The following is a 21,097-nucleotide window of genomic DNA, read 5'->3' on the forward strand; positions in this document are numbered from 1 at the left end:
AGTTGCAAACAATGCACAGCAGACAAACATGCTTAATTATTTTCATTTGAAAAGGCGGCTCCCTTCCCTCCACTAATTTGAAATATTTTTGTCAGAAATAAAGCAGAACTCAAGTTAGGCGACACTCAAGAAAAGACAGTGGACAGACAAGAATCATGTTATTCCATTCCATGGCACCAGGGGCAGGAGCAGAGGAATTATCCAAAACTCTCCTCTTTTCCATTTTAGGCAACTTGCTTGGTTATGTATTTCTCAAAATAATGCGGTCTAGAAATGTGAAAATAAAATCTAGGATGGAGCCATCTCATTTCCCCTGCAGAATAAAAAGCAAGATCCAAAAATTCACAGCCTTGCATGTCAGATGGATTCTGGTCTCTATGTAGCCATGAAATAGGGCCTGTTTGCTTCACCCTCAAGGTTTGGGCTAGCTCCGTAGTTGGTAAGCATGTGCCACACCCAAGGAGTGACAGTTCGTCACATCTCTGAGTTTGTGTTTGAGGCAAGCACATATAACCCCAAATTTCTTCACCAAGGCATCTTGCCAAGACGGAGAGGGCAGAGACCTCTGGCTGTTCTGTGGCTGGAATGGAGCCTCCTGTACAAAGGCAAGCGCCACATCCCATGTGCTGCCCACTTTTGATTCTGCCCCCTTCACCAGGGGAATGTGCCCCTCCCTTCAAGCATTGCTCATTCAGGGCAAGCGACTCTCTGACGGAAAAAGATTTCCTACTCTCCAGGTTATTGCTGTTAGGTTTTAGCCTTATTTACAGGCCTGGGCCTGAAGATGCCTCTGGGTGGAAGAGAATCCCATTGCACCTTCATGCATCCTTCTGTCTTTCCGTCACCCCCAGGTGCGAAGTGCAGTGGACTGGTTTGCCAGCCAGGAGGAACCCTTTCTGAACAGCAGCTATACTATCCGAGCCCAGGACAAAGGTAATTTAGCGTTGCTTCCTCGCTCACTCGGTCGCTCGCCAAGCCAGCCTGCCCTTTGCTTTGCCCTTTCGTCTGGACAATTCTCAGAATGCCAGGATGCCCCAGCCAACATGGGAGGTACGTATATCCAGCCCCCAAGGTGGCTACAGTAACATGGCTGGAGAGTTCCAATTGGCTGGATTTATTTTATTTTTATTTATTAAGTTTATATTCTGCCCTTCATCACATATGTCCACATAGGTGATGCAGTCCTGCTATAATTGGCATTACTGATGATTGAACTTGAAAGCTTCTGTGAGCAAAGTGTACAAAGCTTTAGCTCCTGCATTAAAGCTGCTGTGCTAAGGTCCCCTCCTTTTTCGTCTCTTTCCTCGCTTCTCCTATATAGTCCCGTATGACATATACAGGCCAGACTACTCCTGCCTCACGACGGTGCTTCGGGTGAATGCTTCAGTCCAGGAAGTGCTCACATCCCTGGCAGACTGTCCTGGTTGGAGCAAAGAATGGGTCCTGGTCAAGATCAATTCCGTGGGAGGTGAGTGAGCCTCTCATGATTCCCTCTGAGAACATACATGGTCTCTGGTGGCAGCCCAGTATTGCATGGTGATGCAGGTGATATGGATCCACTTGCAGCCCCCACAATGTGCATGATTTCAGCAGCCCTTTCTCAAGGATGAAACAGACGTAAACTGTTTTGCAGCCCTGGGAAAGAATTCTTGCTGTGTTTAATCCAGAGGTGCTTTTGTGTCCCATGTTGAACTGTGAAGAAAGTGGTTATTCAGGCTTACAGCAGAACTGTGTGCATAGAAGGGGCCAGCTCTGTCATTAGGCAGGGTGAGGCAGCTGATTCAGGCTGCAGATTGTGGAGGGCTGCTGCCCCCATTCCGAGCTGCTGCCCCTGTGCTTACCTGTTGCTGGTCTGGGTTGATTGGCTGTCTCCACTTCACCACCTTCTCACCTTTTCCAGAAGCGCCAGAGATGGGGAAAGAGCCCTGTTTAATTGAGCAGGCAAAGAAGCAGCCAGCCCACTGGGAGGCCATGCTGAATTTATCAGCTTTCAAATTCCCAAAATGAAGAGGGCTAAGAACTTGTAACGTGACTTGGGCGTTCAAGATATTTTGGTTAAATTAACATAATTTAGTTTGACCTGCTAAGTAAAATGTGTGTGAAATTGCCTAGAAATCATTAAAAATGATTGCCAACTACTTGTAGTTATATTATATATTAATATTATTTATTTATTATTGTTATTACTTAGCATTACCTGATATTTTCAGAAGGTGAAATTTAAAATTCTTTGCTTTTCTGAAAACAGCCTATATGCTTTTTCATCAAACATAGACTTACCAATCACAAAAATAATAGCATATTTGAATCCGTCACACCCAAAAACATGTTTTTAAGATCCCTCACTGAAGAAATTTGCAAAAATTAAGCTTCACCTCCTAAAATGACACACCTTGCCAGCCCACACCATAGGGGGGTTTGTGTGTGTGTGTGTGTATCCCTCCAGACATGATTAATTTCTGTACCTCTTTTAAGTTCTGCTTATACTCAGAGAGAAAAGACTCCAGGGAAGTACTGAATGATAGGATTTTTATGAATGTGACTCTACGGGGGCACAGGACTGCTGTGGTCTAGCTTTGGATTTGGGGATGCAGAAAACTGCCCTGTCTTGCCTTAGTGACTGGCCTCCCCTCGTGGACTGATTTCAGGGTTATTGATTGCTTTTTTACTAGAACCCCAAGATCAACCAGCCAGAGCCAGGTGCAAAAGACATGTAGCTGGAATTAAAGAACAGGGTGCTTCTGACTACATTCTGAGCCTTGGAATTTCTTTGCAGTGCCAGAAATAAGCTGAGCTAATAGTCCTGCCATGCAAAGTCCACCCCGGTTAGCTTTCTGCATCAGTTTAGGTGTTTTGTTCTTGCATTGTTGAATTGGGAGTTGGAACTCATGGCTGATATGTTACAAATCACTCTGAGGTTTACGCGTAATGGCTCAGGACCAATAAACTGTTTAGGGAAGTTTTTAATGTTTGATGTTCTATCGTGTTTTTAATATTCTGTTGGGAGCCGCCCACAGTGGCTGGGGGAACCCAGCCAGATGGGCAGGGTATGTATGTATGTATGTATGTACGTATGTATGTACTGGTATGTATGTATGTTTGTTTATTTTTTCTTCTGCTCACACCTAGATTTGTCAGTTTGGCTTGGAAATAAGGGTACCTTGAGCAATACTGCTCCCTTGTGGCAATTTGGGGCACTGCCATGTCTCTTGTTCTTTCTTTCTGGCAGATAAAGAGGTCTTGCCCTTGGAGGCCTTTGGTGTGTTTACATCCCTGGGGCTGAACGAGAGACTCTTTGCTGCCACTGTCCAGGAGCTTCACAGATTGGTGAGTGTGTTTTCCCTGCAGATTCTCGCAAAGCTCTCACTTTGATTCTCTGGCTCAACCCCCTGGACACAAGTGGTAAAATTATCTTCTGCACAATCCCCAAAAGGAAGCACGCTTGAATTCTCTGCTGCTCATCAGCTGGTGAATGGTAGGTTAAATCCTGCTTTTTTGGCTGTGCACCCCTGTTTGCAGCAGGGGAACTGGTACTCATAGACAAACTGAGCAGTAAGGAGGTTAAATCCTTCTGCTTGGGCTCAGCACATCGGTTTCCTGTGGGAAGGAGGTGGGTGCCACTGCTGCAGACTTGGTGCACTCACCAGCTGATGCCACTCACCCACCAGAGTGGCATCAGCTAAACTTCAAACGACTCAGGAACATAATACCTCTTGTTTTGTTTTTTTTTAATAGTATTTATTAAGGTTTTACGTTTACAAAAAAACAAAAGAGAAAACACCAAATTAAACAATAACAAAACAACACATCACAATAAAAAACAGAAAAATAGAAACAATTAAAACCAAAGAAAAAAGACAAAAGAAAAAAAAACAACAAATCTAGCCTTCCCATAACTTATCTTTCATTTGCTTGTTTCCCTGACCTCCTCACACCTCCCTTTTTTTGTATTCTAAGTCAATTATCCATTTCAGCAAATCCTTTCCCTCTCTTCAAAATTTTTATCCTGAAAATTTATCTTGATCTTAATATAAGTTTACTTTCCCTCTTTTCACCAATTAACAGTCTGTTTTTCTTAAATCTTTGATACATTTTTGCTAAAATCACATAGATTCATTCCAACATCATTCTAACATTCATTAATTTTACAATGTTTCTGTAAATAGTCTTTAAATTTCTTCCAATCTTCCTCCACCAACTCTTCTCCCTGGTCTGCCAGTCATTTCCGCCAGTTCCATATAGTCTATCACCTTCATCTGCCATTCTTCCAGAGTGGGTAGATCTTGTGTCTTCCAATACTTTGCAATAAGTATTCTTGCTGCTGTTGTGGCATACATAAAGAAAGTTCTGTCCTTCTTTGGCACCAATTGGCCGACCATGCCCAGGAGAAAGGCCTCTGGTTTCTTCAGAAAGGTATATTTAAATACCTTTTTCATTTCGTTATAGATCATCTCCCAGAAAGCCTTAATCCTTGGGCATGTCCACCAAAGGTGAAAGAATGTACCTTCCATCTCTTTACATTTCCAACATTTATTATCGGGCAAGTAATAAATTTTCGCAAGCTTGACTGGTGTCATGTACCACCTGTATATCATTTTCATTAAATTCTCTTTTAAGGCATTACATGCCGTGAACTTCATACCTGTGGTCCATAACTGTTCCCAGTCAGCCATCATAATGTTATATCCTACATCTTGTGCCCATTTAATCATAGTTGATTTCACCGTTTCATCCTGAGTATTCCATTTCAACAGCAAGTTATACATTCTTGACAAATTCTTAGTTTTGGAGTCTAACAGTTCTGTTTCCAATGTTGATTTTTCCACCTGGAAGCCGATTTTTTTATCCAAATTATATGCCTCCATTATCTGATAATAATGAAGCCAGTCTCGCACTCTATTTTTCAATTTTTCAAAACTCTGCAGTTTTAATCTGTCTCCCTCTTGTTCCAAAATTTCCCAATATTTTGGCCATTTAGCCTCCATATTGAGCTTTTTCTGAGCCTTCGCTTCCATTGGTGACAACCACCTTGGGGTTTTATTCTCAAGCAAATCCTTATATCTTATCCAAACATTAAACAGTGCTTTTCTGACAATATGGTTTTTAAACGCTTTATGTGCTTTGACCTTATCATACCACAGATATGCATGCCACCCAAAAACATTATTAAAACCTTCTAAGTCCAACACATCAGTGTTCTCAAGAAGCATCCATTCTCTCAGCCAGCAAAAAGCGGCTGATTCATAATAAAGTTTTAAGTCTGGCAGGGCAAATCCACCTCTTTCCTTAGCGTCAGTTAATATCTTAAATTTTATTCAAGGTTTCTTGCCCTGCCAGACAAATCTAGAGATATCTCTCTGCCACTTCTTGAAACACTCCATTTTATCCAATATTTGCAATGTTTGAAACAAAAACAACATCCTTGGCAATACATTCATCTTTATCACAGCAATTCGGCCTAGCAATGATAACTTCAGATTTGACCATATTTCTAGATCCTTTTTCACTTCCATCCAACATTTTTCATAGTTATCCTTAAACAGATTCACATTCTTAGCAGTCATGTTAACCCCTAGGTCAGGACCATAATACCTCTTGGACCCCCTCTCGCCATGTTAACCAACCTGGACCTTGTGATCGTCATTGGAGGCCTTTTTGTGTATGCCTTCTCCACGACAGGTCCAGAAGTTGTGTATATTTGAGAGCAGGCCTTTTTTGTTGTGGCTCCCCATTTGTGGAATGGATTCACCAGGGAAGCTCGCCTGGCGCCTTCGTTACACATCTTTAGGTGCCAGGAGAAGAGGTTTCTCTTCAACCAGGCCTTGGGCTGATTAACATTCTATGGCCTTTTAAACGTTTCTGTGGGAGCAGGGCTATTCGCTTGTTTTTGTTTTATGTATTTTGTGTTTTCATTTTGTATTTTTGCTTGTGTGAATCACCCTGGGATCTTTGGATGAAGGGTGGTATACAAATTCAATAAATAAATAAACATACCAGCCTATCGACAGTTGGGCACAGTTTTGGGGGAATGCCTTATAGGCCAAATTGCATGCACACAGGCCTGCATGCGCACAGGTGCCCCTGCAGAGTGGCTTGCACTTATTTCTCCTCCCATTTGCACAGGCCCCTCACCCTGAGCAGCAAGGCCCCACGGCGGGTTCTTCAGAAAACCTGGATTTCATCAGCTCCAAGGACCTGGCCAACCAGTTCACTGAGCATGACTGGAACCTCTTCAAAAGCATCCATCAAGTAAGGAGATCTGTTCCCAGATGAAATCTGTTGCAGTGAGGCACCAGACCCTGGGACTGAGGAGATCTTGCTGTGCACACACACTGCAACCTGCCATTCCTCACCCTCATGTCCATGGCATTGTGCAGAGATTTTGACAGCTGCCCTGCATGTCTAAGGTGGAGGAGAGTGGGTTGCATGTCTTCAAGTGGAGCTGAGCTGTGATGGGACGATGAGCTGCTTGTGCGTAAAATCCAAGTCCCTCAGAGTTTGGTCAAGTTTGCAAACCTCTGTCTGTAACGGAGCCCCTTAAACATGGCTCTGTCAGTCGCTTGCAGATTCCGACAGTGGTTGCTTTCGGAATCGCTTCCAACATAAAAGCTCCTTAACGGAAACACGTCTTCTGGACTCTCTGCGTGACAGTTTCCGGCGAGGAGTGGGTGTCCCTACAGGAGGTCCTGAAACCTCCCCACTGTTTTCGCTGGAAGTGTCTCGGAGCCATCCCTCCTGCTCACTTTCCCTCAGCTCAGCTCTTCTCCCCCTACTGGTTCCCTCTTCAGCTGCTGAGTCTCTCCCAACCTGTGTGAGCCCTTCCACCTCCCTTCCTTCCGATGGCAGTTCCCTGACATCCACCTCCCCTCCAGGGCCCCCTTCACCCCCTCCCGCCCCCTCCTCTACGGGCGGTGAGGAGGCAAAACCCCGGAAGGAACTTCCTTCACCTTCCGATGTCTCGAACACTTCTCTCCACCTGTTGCGGTTCCTGGTCTCGAAGTACTCCTCCTCCTCAGAGTCCATCTCCCCTTCCCCTTCCGAATCCGTGAATCCTTCCAACTCCTCCTCCTCATCGGTGGTCCCAAAGTATTCCCTCCGGAACCTCTCCACAGGCTGAGGTTTCCTTGGGAACCTTTGATGGAACGTTTCTATCAATACCTCGTCATTGATATCTTCTGCCATTACCCAAGTGTTTTCTGACTCCGGTTCTCCTTCCCACGCTACCAAATACTCCACCTGATCCCCCTTCCACCTGGCGTCGAGGATTTCTGCCACATGGCTGCTGCATTCCCTTTCTTCTATGATCGGTCCCCGAGTGGACATCCCTTCTTGTCCCCCCTCATACGGTGACAGTAACGACCTGTGAAATACTGGGTGCAGTTTCATGTGGTTGGGTAACCGGAGCCTGAAAGCCACTGGGTTGACTTGTTGAATGACCTCAAAGGGACCCAACCTCCTGGGTCTTAATTTCTTACAACCTCCTTTGAACGGCAACCCTTGGGTTGACAGCCACACCCGATCTCCCACCCTTATGGTTTCACCTTCCCTTCGGTTCTTGTCTGCCTGCCTCTTGTATTCTTCCTTCGCCCTTTCTAAGTTGAGTTGGAGCTGACGATGGATTGCTTCCATTTCTTCTACAAAATGCTCGGCTGCCGGGACGCTCCATCTCTCCCCTCCTCCCCCTGGGAATGCCCTGGGATGACACCCATAATTAGCCAAGAAGGGGCTCATCCCTGTGGACACATTCTCTGCATTGTTGTAGGCAAATTCCGCCAGCGCCAACTTCTCTACCCAGTCATTCTCTCTGTCATTGACATAACACCTCAGGTATTGCTGGAGGACACCGTTTGCTCTTTCCGCCTGCCCGTTGGTTTCAGGGTGCCGGGCAGTCGAAAAGTTGACCTCCACCTGCAGTAAGCCCATGAGCTTCCTCCAGAACCTGGAAGTAAATTGTTTTCCCCTGTCTGAGACCACCCTCAATGGCATCCCGTGCAACCTAAAAATGTGTTCTACAAATAACTTCGCTGTCTCTTCCGCCGTGACTGCATGTGAACAGGCTACAAAGTGGCACATCTTTGTTAGTAGGTCTACCACCACCATGATGGCTGTTTTCCCCTTGGACTTCGGCAGATCAGTCATAAAATCTATCGACACTGCCTCCCAAGGTCGTTCTGGGGTTGGTAAGGGTTCTAATAGCCCCGCCGGCGCCCGCCTCTCCCCTTTGGCTCGCTGGCATTGCTCACACCCTCTTACATACTCCCGTACATCTTCCCTCACCTTAGGCCACCAAAATTCCCTGGTGACCAACCACATGGTTTTGTGTTGTCCAAAATGCCCCGCCGTGGGGCTGTCGTGCAACTGCTTGAGTACCCTCCCCCTTAAGTCTCCTTCGGGGATATACAGTGCCCCTTTGTAATACAACGCTCCATTTCTTTCCTCAAAACCCCCTGGTTCCTCTCCCTCACCCCTAAGACCTCTGAGCTTATTCTGGGCATATTCATCATTCTCTGTTTCCTCTACCAGTTCTCTTTGCCCCACCAATGCCGCCCCACACACCCAGCGGTCCTCTGGGATGACATGTCTCTCTTCGGGTCCCCCCTCCCCTTCCAAATATTCAGGTTTGCGTGAGAGAGCGTCCGCCCTAACATTTTCTGGACCTGGCACATAACAAATTTCAAAGTGAAATTTGGAGAACTCCTGGGCCCATCGCACTTGCCGTTGGTTGAGCACTCGTGCCGTTCTCCAATACTCTAAGTTCTTGTGGTCCGTGCACACTTGCACCTTATGTTGTGCCCCAATTAATAAATGCCTCCATCTCCTGAACGCTTCATGAATGGCAAGTAGTTCTCGGTCATACACCGTGTAGTTCCTCTCAGATTTGTTCAGCTTTCGCGAAAAAAAGGCACACGGTCTCCACTCTGACTCCTCCTTCCCAGGCTGCAGAAGCACCGCCCCCACAGCCCGGTCTGATGCGTCCGTCTCCACTCGCATCGGTTTTTGTAAATCCACATGCAGGAGCTGTTCTTCCGAAGCGAACGCCCTTTTCAGTTCCTCAAAAGCTCGCTCCGCCTCCGCCGTCCAAACGAATTTCCTCTTACTGCTGAGACAGTCCGTAATGGGAGCCGTCAAGTGGGCAAAATTTCTGATGAACTTCCGATAGAAGTTTCCAAATCCAAGGAATCTTTGCACATCCTTCCTTGTTTTCGGTGTTTTCCATTCCAGTACCGCTTGGACCTTGCCAGGATCTATGGCCAATCCCTTGTCCGACAAGCGGTACCCCAGGAATTCCACCTCCTTGGCATGAAACTGACACTTCTCTAGCTTCACCCACAGCTGATTGGCTTGCAGTCTGCCCAACACTTCCCTGACGTCTTTTACATGCTGCTCCTCAGTCTCTGAATATACTAACACGTCATCTAAGAAGGCCACACAATTCTTGTAAAGCAAAGGCCCCAGGACGTGGTTCATAAACGATTGAAAGCACGCGGAGCCTCCTTGTAGGCCGAAGGGCATAACTAAATATTCAAATGCCCCCAAAGGGGTGAACATGGTGGTTTTCCATTCATCCCCCTTCCTTATTCGTATCAGGTTGTACGCCCCCCTCAGGTCCAGTTTAGTAAAAATCTTTCCCTTCCTGACCCTTGTCAAAATGTCATCAATTCTGGGCATCGGGAAAGTCACTGGTTCTGACACTGCATTTAAGGCCCTGAAGTCCACTACAAGCCTGGGTTTGTCCGTGTTTTCTTTGTCCACAAAAAACACTGGGCTGCCCCCCACCGCCCTGGACTCTCTGATGACCCCTCTCTTCAGGTTCTTGTCAATGAACTCCCTTAGCTCCTGCATCTCTCTGTCTGACATGGCGTACAGCTTGCCTACAGGGAGCTGTGCCCCAGGGAGTAAATTGATTTGACAGTCAAAGGGCCTATGTGGGGGTAGTTTGTCTGCCTCCCTCTCGCTGAAGACGTTGCTCAGGTCGGCGTATTGTTGGGGAACCTTCCCCTTCTCCGTTACTTCCATCCCTGCTAGAGTGGCTCTGGCCCCTCCTTGAGCCTCCCGCTCTTTGCAGTGTTCTAGACAATGTGCTGACCCAAAGGAGACCACTCTCTGATGCCAGCCCACTAGCGGATCATGTAACGCTAGCCAGCTCATCCCCAAAATAATGGGAGCTCCTCCCAAGGTAGCCACATTAAACGCTATTAGCTCAGTGTGTCTTGCTACCCTCATTATCATTGGGACGGTCTGCTGGCTGACTTCTCCTCCCAGCAGCTCCCTTCCATCGACGTGGTCACCTGCAAAGGGTTACTTAAAGGGATAGTCTGTATCTGGTGCTCAGCAGCAAACTCCTTACTCATGAAATTGCAGGAGCTGCCTGAGTCCAATAGCGCCTTTATCTTTAGTGGGTGTCCGTTAGGCAGCTCTAGTAACACCTCTATCACTAGGGCGGGTTTAGGAGGTTCCGGCGTGGGCACTTTCACTGCTCTTTGGCCTGGCTGCTGTGCCCCGACGGTGGCAGCCAGGCGTTGGCTTTTACTTGCTCCGGTACCTTTTCCTCCCTCTCCCCAACAGCTCCCGCCATTCCTTGCCATTCCTTTCTTTGGGGGCAGACTCTGGCAAAATGACCTGGCTGTTGGCAGAGATAACATTTCTTGGCGCCCTTTCCCTCCTTCTTCCGCTCTTCACTGGGCTTTGAAACTGCGCGCGCGCGCGCGCTGTTCCAATTTCCATCGGCTCTCCCGGCGGGAACGGTGGCTCTGGAATCTCTGGAATGCGAAGCTCCCTCCAACGTTCCCCCTTCCCTTCCCGCCTCTCCAAGGCTCTCGCCTCTTGGCGCGCTCCTATGGTCAGCGCTGATTTGGTCAGCTGGTCCATAGACTCCGCCCTGGGCGCCCGGGAAAGTTCGTCTTTCACAGCCGAAGAAAGCCCTTCTTCAAAGAGCATTTGAATGGGTTCCGCCGATAGATCCCACCCCAATTTATGGATCAACATGGTAAACTCAGTCCAGTACTCACGAACAGATCGGCTCCCCTGTTTGCACGCCATTAACTGTCTGCGTACCACTCCCTGCTCAATATCGCTGGAAAACATCAGATCCATGGCACGAAAAAACTTCCTCGTATCCTTCAGGATGTCATTGTTTGTTGCCATCAGGGGCCTCACCCAGTCTTTCGCCCCCTTTTCGAGATGCCCAATCACAAAAGCCACCCGCGATTCCTCATCGGGAAAGTCATCAAACTGCAGATTAAGGGCATATTGCATCTCTGTCCTAAAGGCATGATAGTCCTTGGCCTCCCCCCCCCAAACTTCTGCACCAATCCTGGCAACTTTCTGGCGAGCGGGGTGGTTTTCCCCTTCTCTGCATCTTGAGCCCTCCTCTCCTCGAGCCTCGCCGTCTGCAGCGCTAGCTGGACCTCCAACGCCCGGTACCTTTCCTCCAGGCTTGGACCCGCTCCAGCTCCTGCTTCTCCGGTTCCGGCTGGGTTGCTCATGATGCCTTCTCCTGCACAAACTGCTCACAGAGACTGTCGGAATGCTGTGATGGGACGATGAGCTGCTTGTGCGTAAAATCCAAGTCCCTCAGAGTTTGGTCAAGTTTGCAAACCTCTGTCTGTAACGGAGCTCCTTAAACATGGCTCTGTCAGTCGCTTGCAGATTCCGACAGTGGTTGCTTTCGGAATCGCTTCCAACATAAAAGCTCCTTAACGGAAACACGTCTTCTGGACTCTCTGCGTGACAGTTTCCGGCGAGGAGTGGGTGTCCCTACAGGAGGTCCTGAAACCTCCCCACTGTTTTCGCTGGAAGTGTCTCGGAGCCATCCCTCCAGCTCCCTTTCCCTCAGCTCAGCTCTTCTCCCCCTACTGGTTCCCTCTTCAGCTGCTGAGTCTCTCCCAACCTGTGTGAGCCCTTCCACCTCCCTTCCTTCCGATGGCAGTTCCCTGACATGAGCCAAAGCATTATATTTTTAAGGTTGGATTTCAGCGGAGACTCTCCTGGCTGTTGTGTTTTTTAAGGTGGAGCTGATCTACTACATATTTGGACCGCAAAAGTTTCCCAGTGCAACCACGGCGAACCTGGAGCGTTTTCTGTGCCGTTTCAATGAGCTGCAGTTCTGGGTCACCACCGAGCTCTGCCTCTGTCCTGATGTTATCAAGAGAGCCCAGCTGCTCCGAAAATTCATCAAGCTGGCTGCACAGTAAGAGTTTCAGCCAAAGAAAAGCAGTTGGCCAGGAATGAGCAGGCATCAGGCTTGCAAATTTGAGGCTGTGTTTTGTTTTCACTAGAACCCCAAGGTCCGGAGCTGAGAGCAAAATAGTGGCTCAGGGGAATAAGTTATTTGTGGGACAGACATGCTTGGCCCAGAAATTTGTTCTCGGTAACTTTTACACTCTGTTCTCTGAAAATGCCATGGGTGCCAACTTGAACAAAACATGGGCACTTATATGGGCACCTCCCAGTACTTCTGCAGAGTGCACCTTCCTCAGCCATGCACAGCTGGGCACAGGCCTCCCCCCACTTGCCTCTCACTCCCCACCTGCATGCAAGAAGTTTCTGCTTGCTTACCTGTCTCCCACCCATCACCCACTCACCTCTCTTACGGTCCTGCCTCTCCCCAGCTGCCCTGGCATAGACACACCTGGAAATGGCACCAAAAGCCAGGAGTCAAGATGGGAAAGAGGGCAGTGCTCAGTTTGGAGAGAGGGAGGAAAGGAGGGAGGAAGGCAGCAACTGGCATAAAACATTGGGGGGCTGCCCCCCTAAATATTTTATTGCGGGGGAGGGGCGGAGGTACCATGGCCCCATAGAGTTGTCACCTTTGGAAAGTGCCATTCCTGATTTTCTCCCAAGATCTCTGGGTTTCAGCAGCCTTATTTCATTGATTTTTGAAAAAGATTTCTGAGCCACCCTTTACCACAATATGACACCAGGCTGGGGTAAAGTCACAAGAATGAAAAATAGCAAAACCAGCGCCAGATCCCGACACAGTCAAATATATTGAAAGGGTATGAGAGAGAGAGGTCTTAATGTTATCACTATTGTTAAACTATTGGAAAGCAGGAATCCTTGCTGATCTACTGATCCAAAGATCTACCTGTAGGCTTGAACTAGCTTCTGGCCACTCATGTATGTAGGTCACCTCCTTTTTCTAGGCGAGACCATGGCTTTGAGCACTGTGGGAGCAGGAAAGCCTGGCTTTCACATGAGAAGCGTCTGGGGGCTCACACTCACTTCCGCTTTGAGCTGAGTGCCTCTTGTGTCTTTGTTTTCAGCCTGAAGGACCAAAAGAACTTGAACTCGTTCTTTGCAGTGATGTTTGGCCTGAGCCATTCCACCATCAGCCGCCTCTCTAGGACCTGGGAGGTACATTTCTGCCACAGAGGGAAGGGAAACAAACTGAACTAACCATGCATGCTTTGAAACTGCTTATATACCTGCCTTCTCCAACCTGGTACACTTCAGATGCTTTGGACCACAATTCCCATCGCCCCCGACCATTGGCCACAAGGCTGATGAAGCTGGTGGGAGTTGTTATCCAAAACATTTGGAAAGCACCAGGTTGAGAAAGGTCATAACAGCAGCAACAATGAGAAGTGATTTGCTGCCTTTTCAATTGCCAGTCCTTGCCACCATTTTGTAAGGTGCCACCATGGATCTAGCATTCCTTTTGGGGGATGCAGGTGAAGGCTGAAGCGAAGGCAGGGCTGCAAAACAGCTGTTGAAAGGGGGAATGTGATTATGTGAGAAGGAGCCCGGCCTCATCATGGTCACATCACACATGCCTGGATATTGCCTGTATCTCCTAGCCTGATAGCACATCACTTGCATAGATTAACTGTATGTATTCTGTTTGAGATATTGCAGGAAAATACTAAAGTTTTATCTGTGGCATTAGATGTGTCAATTCTGTCCCCCCCCCCATGCAAATCCCTTCTAATCAAAGTACAAACGGTGCATGCGTGAACTTGCCCTGACTTTGTTGGCCATTTCTGAACACCCTCCTGCCTCTGTCTCTCTCCTCTCCACAGAAGCTCCCACACAAGACGCGAAAGCTGTTCGGCACCATGGAGCGCATGCTGGTGAGTGGTGGTCCTGTTTATCTTTGGACGGTGCTGGAGCCTTGTCACTGTGTCTCTCTCATCTCTGCACCATTCCCCATGTGCAAAGTGCTTTGCTATTCTTTACTGTGTTCAGTCTGCGAGCTAAATCGCTGCTCTTCCCATTTCACAGATGGGGAACTGGGGCTGAAAGAGTGCTCTGCACAGTTGCCTTATAAAGTCTATGGCTGAGATGTGGATGTGAGCCCAGATTTCTCCCTTGGGGCTTTTTGAACAGTCCTCTGTGGCTGTTGGCTCATCCAGCAGGAGACAGGCTTCCCAAAAGAATCCCAAGAAGGATACCAACCAGCCCTTCAAGCTGGTGCCCAGTTGTCCTTCTACCTTTAGCTAAAGAGTCAGGCTCTTTTGAGAAGGGATGAAAAGTCCATTCTTGTTTATTCTGAGGTCTTTTTTCTGCTTACGAAATGGAACAATTTCCCCTCTCTGTTCCCTGTGTGCTGTTCTGGGGGTTCTCCTGACCTACTGGTGGTGGGTGGCACAGAGGGCATGGGGGGAGGTGGTGGAAAGCCCCGTTAGGCTAGTGCACAGGCATCAGCCAACACACTGGGTTAGGTGAAACCAGCCCTTAGTGTGGATGCAGCTGGGGACTCACATAACTATATGCTCCAGTGCCACAAATCTGGGAGAAGAGTTCTGTGTGCATAGGTCTCTCTTTTGGGGGGGGGGGCAGGGGCGGGGAAGCATGCTATCTTCTAAGCCTTCACCTGAAATGGTATAGTCCAGAAACAGACTTACTAACTTAATCTGCTGTTGGTGAGAACTAGACTCTACTGTCCTGGACAAGCAAAGGAACACCATTAAAGTGTAGCTTTGGGGTGAGGCGCCGTGCGCCTGATGCACACGCAGTTGCAAACAGTCCCAACGCTAATCTTTCTTCCTTCTTTCCAGGACCCTTCTTGGAATCACCGGGTCTACAGGCTGGCCATGGCGAAACTGACTCCCCCCTTGATTCCCTTTATGCCCCTCCTGCTTAAAGGTATAATAAGCTGCATGCTCCTTACTAAATTTACCTTGGCTGTTGGTTTGCATGCATAAATGCTCTTTGTATCTTGAGACCTTAGGGATCTAAACTCACAAAACATATGAAATTTGAAATAATTAAGAAAAAGCATCTGAGACTGGGGTTTGGCCATGGGAACTCAGGCTTGCCATCCCATCTGGCTCAGGGGATTCTCACACATGGTCAGAAGCAAGCTTTGTGTTTTCAAGCCTGTCTCAGTAACAGTACTTGACCCCTGAGCTATGGCTCCTCTCCTGAATGAATGTGTTGGGTAATGTGGAGGTATCCTCTAATAACCTTTGCTGCCTTGGGAGGAGTTCTGCTCTTGCTCGTTGTATTACTTTGCAAAGGTGGGGCACAAGACTAGATTCAGGGCCCAGCTTGAGGGTACATGATGCAGCCAGCCTGCTGAAGTTGGGAAGATCTGGCAAGTGCCTGGATGGGAGACTGCATGATAGTCCCATGTATGTCACCTTGAGTTGCATCATGTAAGAAAGGCAGAATATACTAAATATATAAGCCCATCAGCTCATCTGCTGAACTTCATTGTCTGTACATACTGTGCAGGGGCACCATCGGAGGGGGGGAAGGCCCCCCATTTCAATATTCCGTGGCCCATCAGGCCCCATCAGACCTACCTGCAGCTAGTGGAAGACTGCACCAGCCTGCGTGATGTTGGGGGCACATGTTTGACGTCACGTGTGTGTGCCAGGCCCCTTCAGTCTTGTGGGCAGCCTGGTGCCTGAGCTACTGTGTGATGAACAGACTCAGATCCTTCTCTCCTTTTGCAGACCTGACATTCATCCATGAGGGTAACTGCACATTGGTGGAGAATCTTGTCAACTTTGAGAAGCTGGTGAGTGGAGAGACATGGCTGGGGAAACTGGGGTAGTCTTACTGTGGCATGGTAATGGCAGGAGGAGCCAGTATCAGTTAGAGAAAGTTATCATTCCCCTGCTGGAGAGAAGAAGCTACAGTTCCCTTTTAGGTGTTGAGAAATTTCAGTTGTGCATAAGGACACTTTGAACATGCTCTCTTGTCCTCTTTGTCTGCAAATAACTCACTTAGGGGTGAGATGAGGATGAAACGATTGAGCCTAACATTAAACCTGTCTGTTCCTTGCAGCGCATGATGGCCAAGGCAGTGCGTCTCGTGCATCGTTGTCGGAGTCACCCCAACCGTGAGTGGGGCAGGGGAGCAGGGGCACAAGGCGGGTGTCAGTAGGGATAAGCGGAAGCAAAGTGCACCTAACATTCCAGAATGGGAGCTGGATGGACAGATCAGCCTAACCTCACCCCCTGCCATTTTTACTGGCGCACAATTATAGGTCTGCCCTGTCTTGTTTTATGTGGAATTTTTTTAAGAAGGGTTGTATGCAGTATTGTTATACACATTATCATGCACGGCACTGTATGCATTTCTCTCCAAATACAGTTTGGATACTCTTCAGTGGGCTTTTCCATAAAATGCACATTTTAATCTTCATTTAATCATCATCATCATTTTATTTGTATGCCACCTTTCCATTGTTAAAACCATGCTCAAGGCAGCAGGCAACATGACAAGATTTACAGCATCACAAACATGGCAAAAGTCCCAAACAATAAAGGAAACACATCAAAAAGTATTGAAACAATTTCCACATAAATCCTAACAAGATCTAAAACCAAAGATACAAAAATCAATAGCAATGAAAAACCCCAATGAAACAACCTAAACAAGACCACAGCAGTCAATCAGTCTGCCAGGGCCCCTCCCTCCCAAGCCAGGTGGGGAAAGGCCAGCAATGGAGGGAGAAGAACTTCCAGGACCCACAGCCAATATGGTTTCAGGAGCCTCAGCTTTTGTAGCTGGAGTCAGTCAGCGCCTTGCCCTCCCAGGCCAGGTGGGAAAAGGCCAGCAAGGCTGCAGACAGGTCTTCCAGGACTCACAAGATAGATATTTTTGTGCACTGATGTTGCATTGCAAAATCTTGAAACATTGCATTCCAACCCAAAAGTTTTGGACCGTCAAATTGGGCTGGTCTTCTGCATAAAGTGGACCAAGCAAATTCCTCCTCCATCCCTAAGGGTGGACGCTCAGGTCAATGCATTTAAACAGATACAAGTGTTGGAGCAGCTAGAATGGCCTCCTCTCTCAGAGGCAAACCATTGTGCCCTACTGCTTCTTTTGCGCTAAGTTGAATTCTTTTCAGAATTGATTAAACTTTCCAGCTCACCTGGACAGGTTGGATTAGGTGACTCTTGGGGTTCCTTCCAACTCTACAATTCTATGATTATATAATTCTAAAGTCTTGGGGCTTATTGGGGGTTTATTTCAGGGTTGATACAGGTCAGAAGACAGAAAAAGTAGGGGTGGGGTGGGGACGGAAGGGAAGGGAAGGGAAGGGAAGGGAAGGGGAGAGGCCATGAAATTGAATTGAAATGTTGTGAGGGCTCTAGTATTGAAATAAGGCCACTAGCCAAAGGCAGGCAGGTGAGTCATAGATCAAACAGACTGAAAGGATGACAAAAAATTAAATGATAATAAGCAAAACGGATTTTAAGCAGACTTTTTTTTAACCCTTCTCCTCTTCTTCCCCACTCCAGTTCCACTCTCCCCTTTGCGGAGTCGTCCTCAGCACCTCCTGGAAGAAGCCCGGGCACTGCGTGCCTCTACCTGTAAGCAAGGGAGGGGTTTTGTACACAGAGTGCTTCCACACCAACCCCTTTTCTCTGATTCTGCCCTCCTTTGTTCACACACTTTTTATGGGGAAGGCACACAACACCATCGAAATAATTACATTCCAGTGTTTCGGTATTGTCTTGAGGCCCCCCCCCCAAAAAAAAACCATTAGTGGCGGTGAGGTTTGGGGGAGGCAAGAGGGCTACAAAACCCAGGTTCAGTAACAGTCACAGCACTGTTAGAACTTCTAGGGGATCCCTTTTATAAATTGCAAGAGCTCATGCAAAAGGTCCCAGGTTCCATCTCGGTAGAGCTTGGAAAAGACTCCTGTCTGAGTCGGCTGCCAGTCAGTGTGGACAGTAGTGTGCTAGATGGACTTGGCATAAGGAATCTCCTAGCTCTAAATAGAAAACTTCCTTTTTTTGCAGGTTTTGCCTATTTTATTGCTTGCCTGAAGTGTGTGTGTGTGTGTGTGTGTGTGTGTGTGTGTGTGTGAAAGAGAGAGAGAGAGAGAGAGAGAGAGAGAGAGAGAGAGATTACTAGTTTTTCCAATTTTTGTCCTCTTTTCTTTCCATTAAACTGAGATTGCAATATTTTGCTTTAAAGGGATAGTTATTAATGAAGACATTGTGACACCATCCATGTTTATATTTAGTCCCTTTCATAATAATCTCTTAGGTGGAATTTGCTTTTTCACTACCCTTGCTTGCTGAGCTGATGTATTCATTAAGCTGCCTAGCCACAACCCCAATATTGCAATTGTGGGGCAGCCACAAGCCATTTCCTATATGAATGCTATATGATGTAGTATTTCTGACCCAATGTGCCTTACATTTACACTTCCTTACACATCTGCAATTTCCCAGCCCATCTCAGTCTCCCTTTGGAGTCTACCATTTGATTGACTTTTTCACACTCCTGATTGTGCAGTTTGATTAGCTGGATAATATGGCAGGTGCCTGAACAATTCAGGATACCATCCTGAATAGTTCATTTCCTGTGTGATGTGTGCAGAGCTACATTCAATATCCCCTCATCAAACATGTACTTTGCAGAATAAACTGTCAAAACCCTCAGTCCCCATGTCTCAAGGACCCAATCCAACTACAAAAGGATCTCTCCAAACTAAGGACTGGGTTAGGTAAGATTCCGGGTAAGGAAATGATCCAAATAAAACTTATTTTTAGTTTTGAAGATTTTAATTTCTAACCATGAGGAGCATTCAGAAGCCATACAGATCACTGAACCCCCTGCCCCCCCCCCCGGCAATTAGAAATCTCTGTCAATCGCAAGATCCTGAATTTTACCTTGTTAAAATTTATGTCCCTAAAATGATCTGTGAATTCTTTCAAAATCCTTCCTTGATATCGGGATCTTTTCCTTTCAGGTTCAGAGCAGTCTCTCAGCACACGAAGCCCAGCTGCCACCTGGGCCTACACCCAGCACCTGAGAGTGATCGACAGCCAGAAGGAACTTTTGCGGCTCTCACGAGACCTCGAATCCTGATGCTGCCAGAAGCCGAGGCCAGGACCCGGGATGTGCATATTGTCCGACCTGGGCAAAGGACTACTGAGTTAGCCCTACTTTCAAGATGGGGAGATACCAAGCAGATGGGAGAGCTCTTCATTCTCTTGGTGGTTCCCCTGCTCTCTGTTCTGCAATCAGGATGTAGGTGCCAGCAATGTCCAGGCCAGAGAAAGGACATGTCAGCTGCTACCGATGATGCTTTTGTAGGCTGCAAGGTTCCTGATCTGAAGAAAGACTGCTTTATGGACCACATGTTGCTGCCTTAAGGAGAAAGGAGCAAAAGCTCCCATATATCACTTATCAGTGTTCAATGGAAATGTGGTTTTTTTCTATTAAAAAGGCATACAGTAAGATTTGCTTGTGTATTTCTGGTGGACTGTGACTTTGTGAATAGCTTTCCCACCTTTTATCCTTGTTCTTTCTACTGACTATAGCACTGTAGCTGAGGTGTCAAAAGACATTTAAGGGGCCATGGTTCTAAGGCTGGATAGAGACCCGATCACAATTGTGCTCCGTCTCTGAGAGCTCATTCCAATGATGCTTTGGCCTACTACTGTCTTAGCACACATGAATGGACCAAAATTCAAGGAAACTGATTCACCACACAACGGCATTTTCTTACTTGCACCCTGGGAACATATTGATTTTCATAAATCTTTCTTTGCAGTGTTGCAAAGGATCTTGGGATATCAGCCTATGGGCCGTGCATGCAGAGTCTGATGCCAGGAGCAGCATTCAAACCTCACAAAGGGACACATTCTTTTCTGGACAGCCTTCTGAAGGCCACCTGTCAGTCGTGGGTCAGGCTAGGGTCAAAAGTAAGCAGAGGAACAATGGTAAATGTTACTTTTGTGCAGTAGACTGGTTTTTAGACACACGTACACACCCTTTTACGTTCTCTATCCAGACAAGGGGTTTGAAGCAGGTCCTGTGATGGGTGTGGCCTATGGAGAATTTGGAGGGCCATATTGAGGGGCCCTGAGGACTGCGTTCAGTCCTTGTGCCAGAGGGATGTGATGGACTTGTGTGGACAGCAAAATACATAATAGCAACAAACAAACTAACAAAACCTCCCATTTGACACATTTAGAAGGCCACAGATGGTTTAGTCAGCCAAATGCCTGAATGAAAATAAGCATTTTTGCCTGGCACCAAAAATATTGTTGCATACCCCCCCCCCCATCTCAACTCTCAACTCTGCCTTATGTCCTTCTCACTACCTGTGAGTTGAGGGAGGGCCCCACCCCACCCACTTTCTGTCTCCTACGGAGCCCCTTCATCCCCCTTAGAGGCTCATCACCCAGGAAGCTAGCCTGGCTTGATTGGCTTTTAAGACTAGCTGGATCCAGGGATAAGAGTGGTCTGGCACCCACAGACTCATAACAACACAGTACAGTGGTGCCTCGCAAGACAAAATTAATCCGTTCCGCGAGTCTCTTCGTCTTGCGGTTTTTTCGTCTTGTGAAGCACAGCTATTAGCGGCTTAGCAACTATTAGCGGCTTAGCGGCTATTAATGGCTTAGCGGCTTTAAGAAAAAGGAAACAAACTCGCAAGAACTCGCAAGACGTTTCGTCTTGCGAAGCAAGCCCATATGGAAATTCGTCTTGCGGAACGACTCAAAAAACAGAAAACTCTTTTGTCTAGCGAGTTTTTCATCTTGCGAGGCATTCGTCTTGCGGGGCACCACTGTATGTAATGCAGGTGCCACACGAGCTTCCCTGGGGAAAGCACTCCATAGACAGGACGACACTGCAGAAAAGGCCTGCTCTCGTGTTATCATGTGTCGAGAGGGAA

The 21,097-nt window shown here is 47.4% G+C and overlaps 1 protein-coding gene across 4 annotated transcripts in view; it reads left to right on the forward strand.

Annotated features, from left to right (window-relative positions):
* The window catches only part of RAPGEF3 (Rap guanine nucleotide exchange factor 3), a 57,970-nt gene extending 38,317 nt beyond the window's left edge, over window positions 1-19,653 (forward strand). For all 4 annotated transcript variants that reach the window (XM_080989985.1, XM_080989986.1, XM_080989987.1 and 1 more), the window contains 12 exons: window positions 852-933; window positions 1,322-1,468; window positions 3,230-3,327; window positions 6,124-6,249; window positions 12,009-12,190; window positions 13,266-13,356; window positions 14,022-14,072; window positions 15,000-15,087; window positions 15,903-15,967; window positions 16,237-16,291; window positions 17,700-17,771; window positions 19,163-19,653. In XM_080989985.1, coding sequence (XP_080846111.1) covers window positions 852-933; window positions 1,322-1,468; window positions 3,230-3,327; window positions 6,124-6,249; window positions 12,009-12,190; window positions 13,266-13,356; window positions 14,022-14,072; window positions 15,000-15,087; window positions 15,903-15,967; window positions 16,237-16,291; window positions 17,700-17,771; window positions 19,163-19,281 — 1,176 coding nt within the window. In that variant the 3' untranslated portion in view covers window positions 19,282-19,653. The remainder of the gene's footprint in view (window positions 1-851; window positions 934-1,321; window positions 1,469-3,229; window positions 3,328-6,123; window positions 6,250-12,008; window positions 12,191-13,265; window positions 13,357-14,021; window positions 14,073-14,999; window positions 15,088-15,902; window positions 15,968-16,236; window positions 16,292-17,699; window positions 17,772-19,162) is intronic.
* Window positions 19,654-21,097: the final 1,444 nt, after the last annotated feature.

The sequence above is a fragment of the Podarcis pityusensis genome (assembly GCF_964106645.2).
Source record: "Podarcis pityusensis genome assembly, chromosome: 2".
Lineage (NCBI taxonomy): Eukaryota > Metazoa > Chordata > Lepidosauria > Squamata > Lacertidae > Podarcis > Podarcis pityusensis.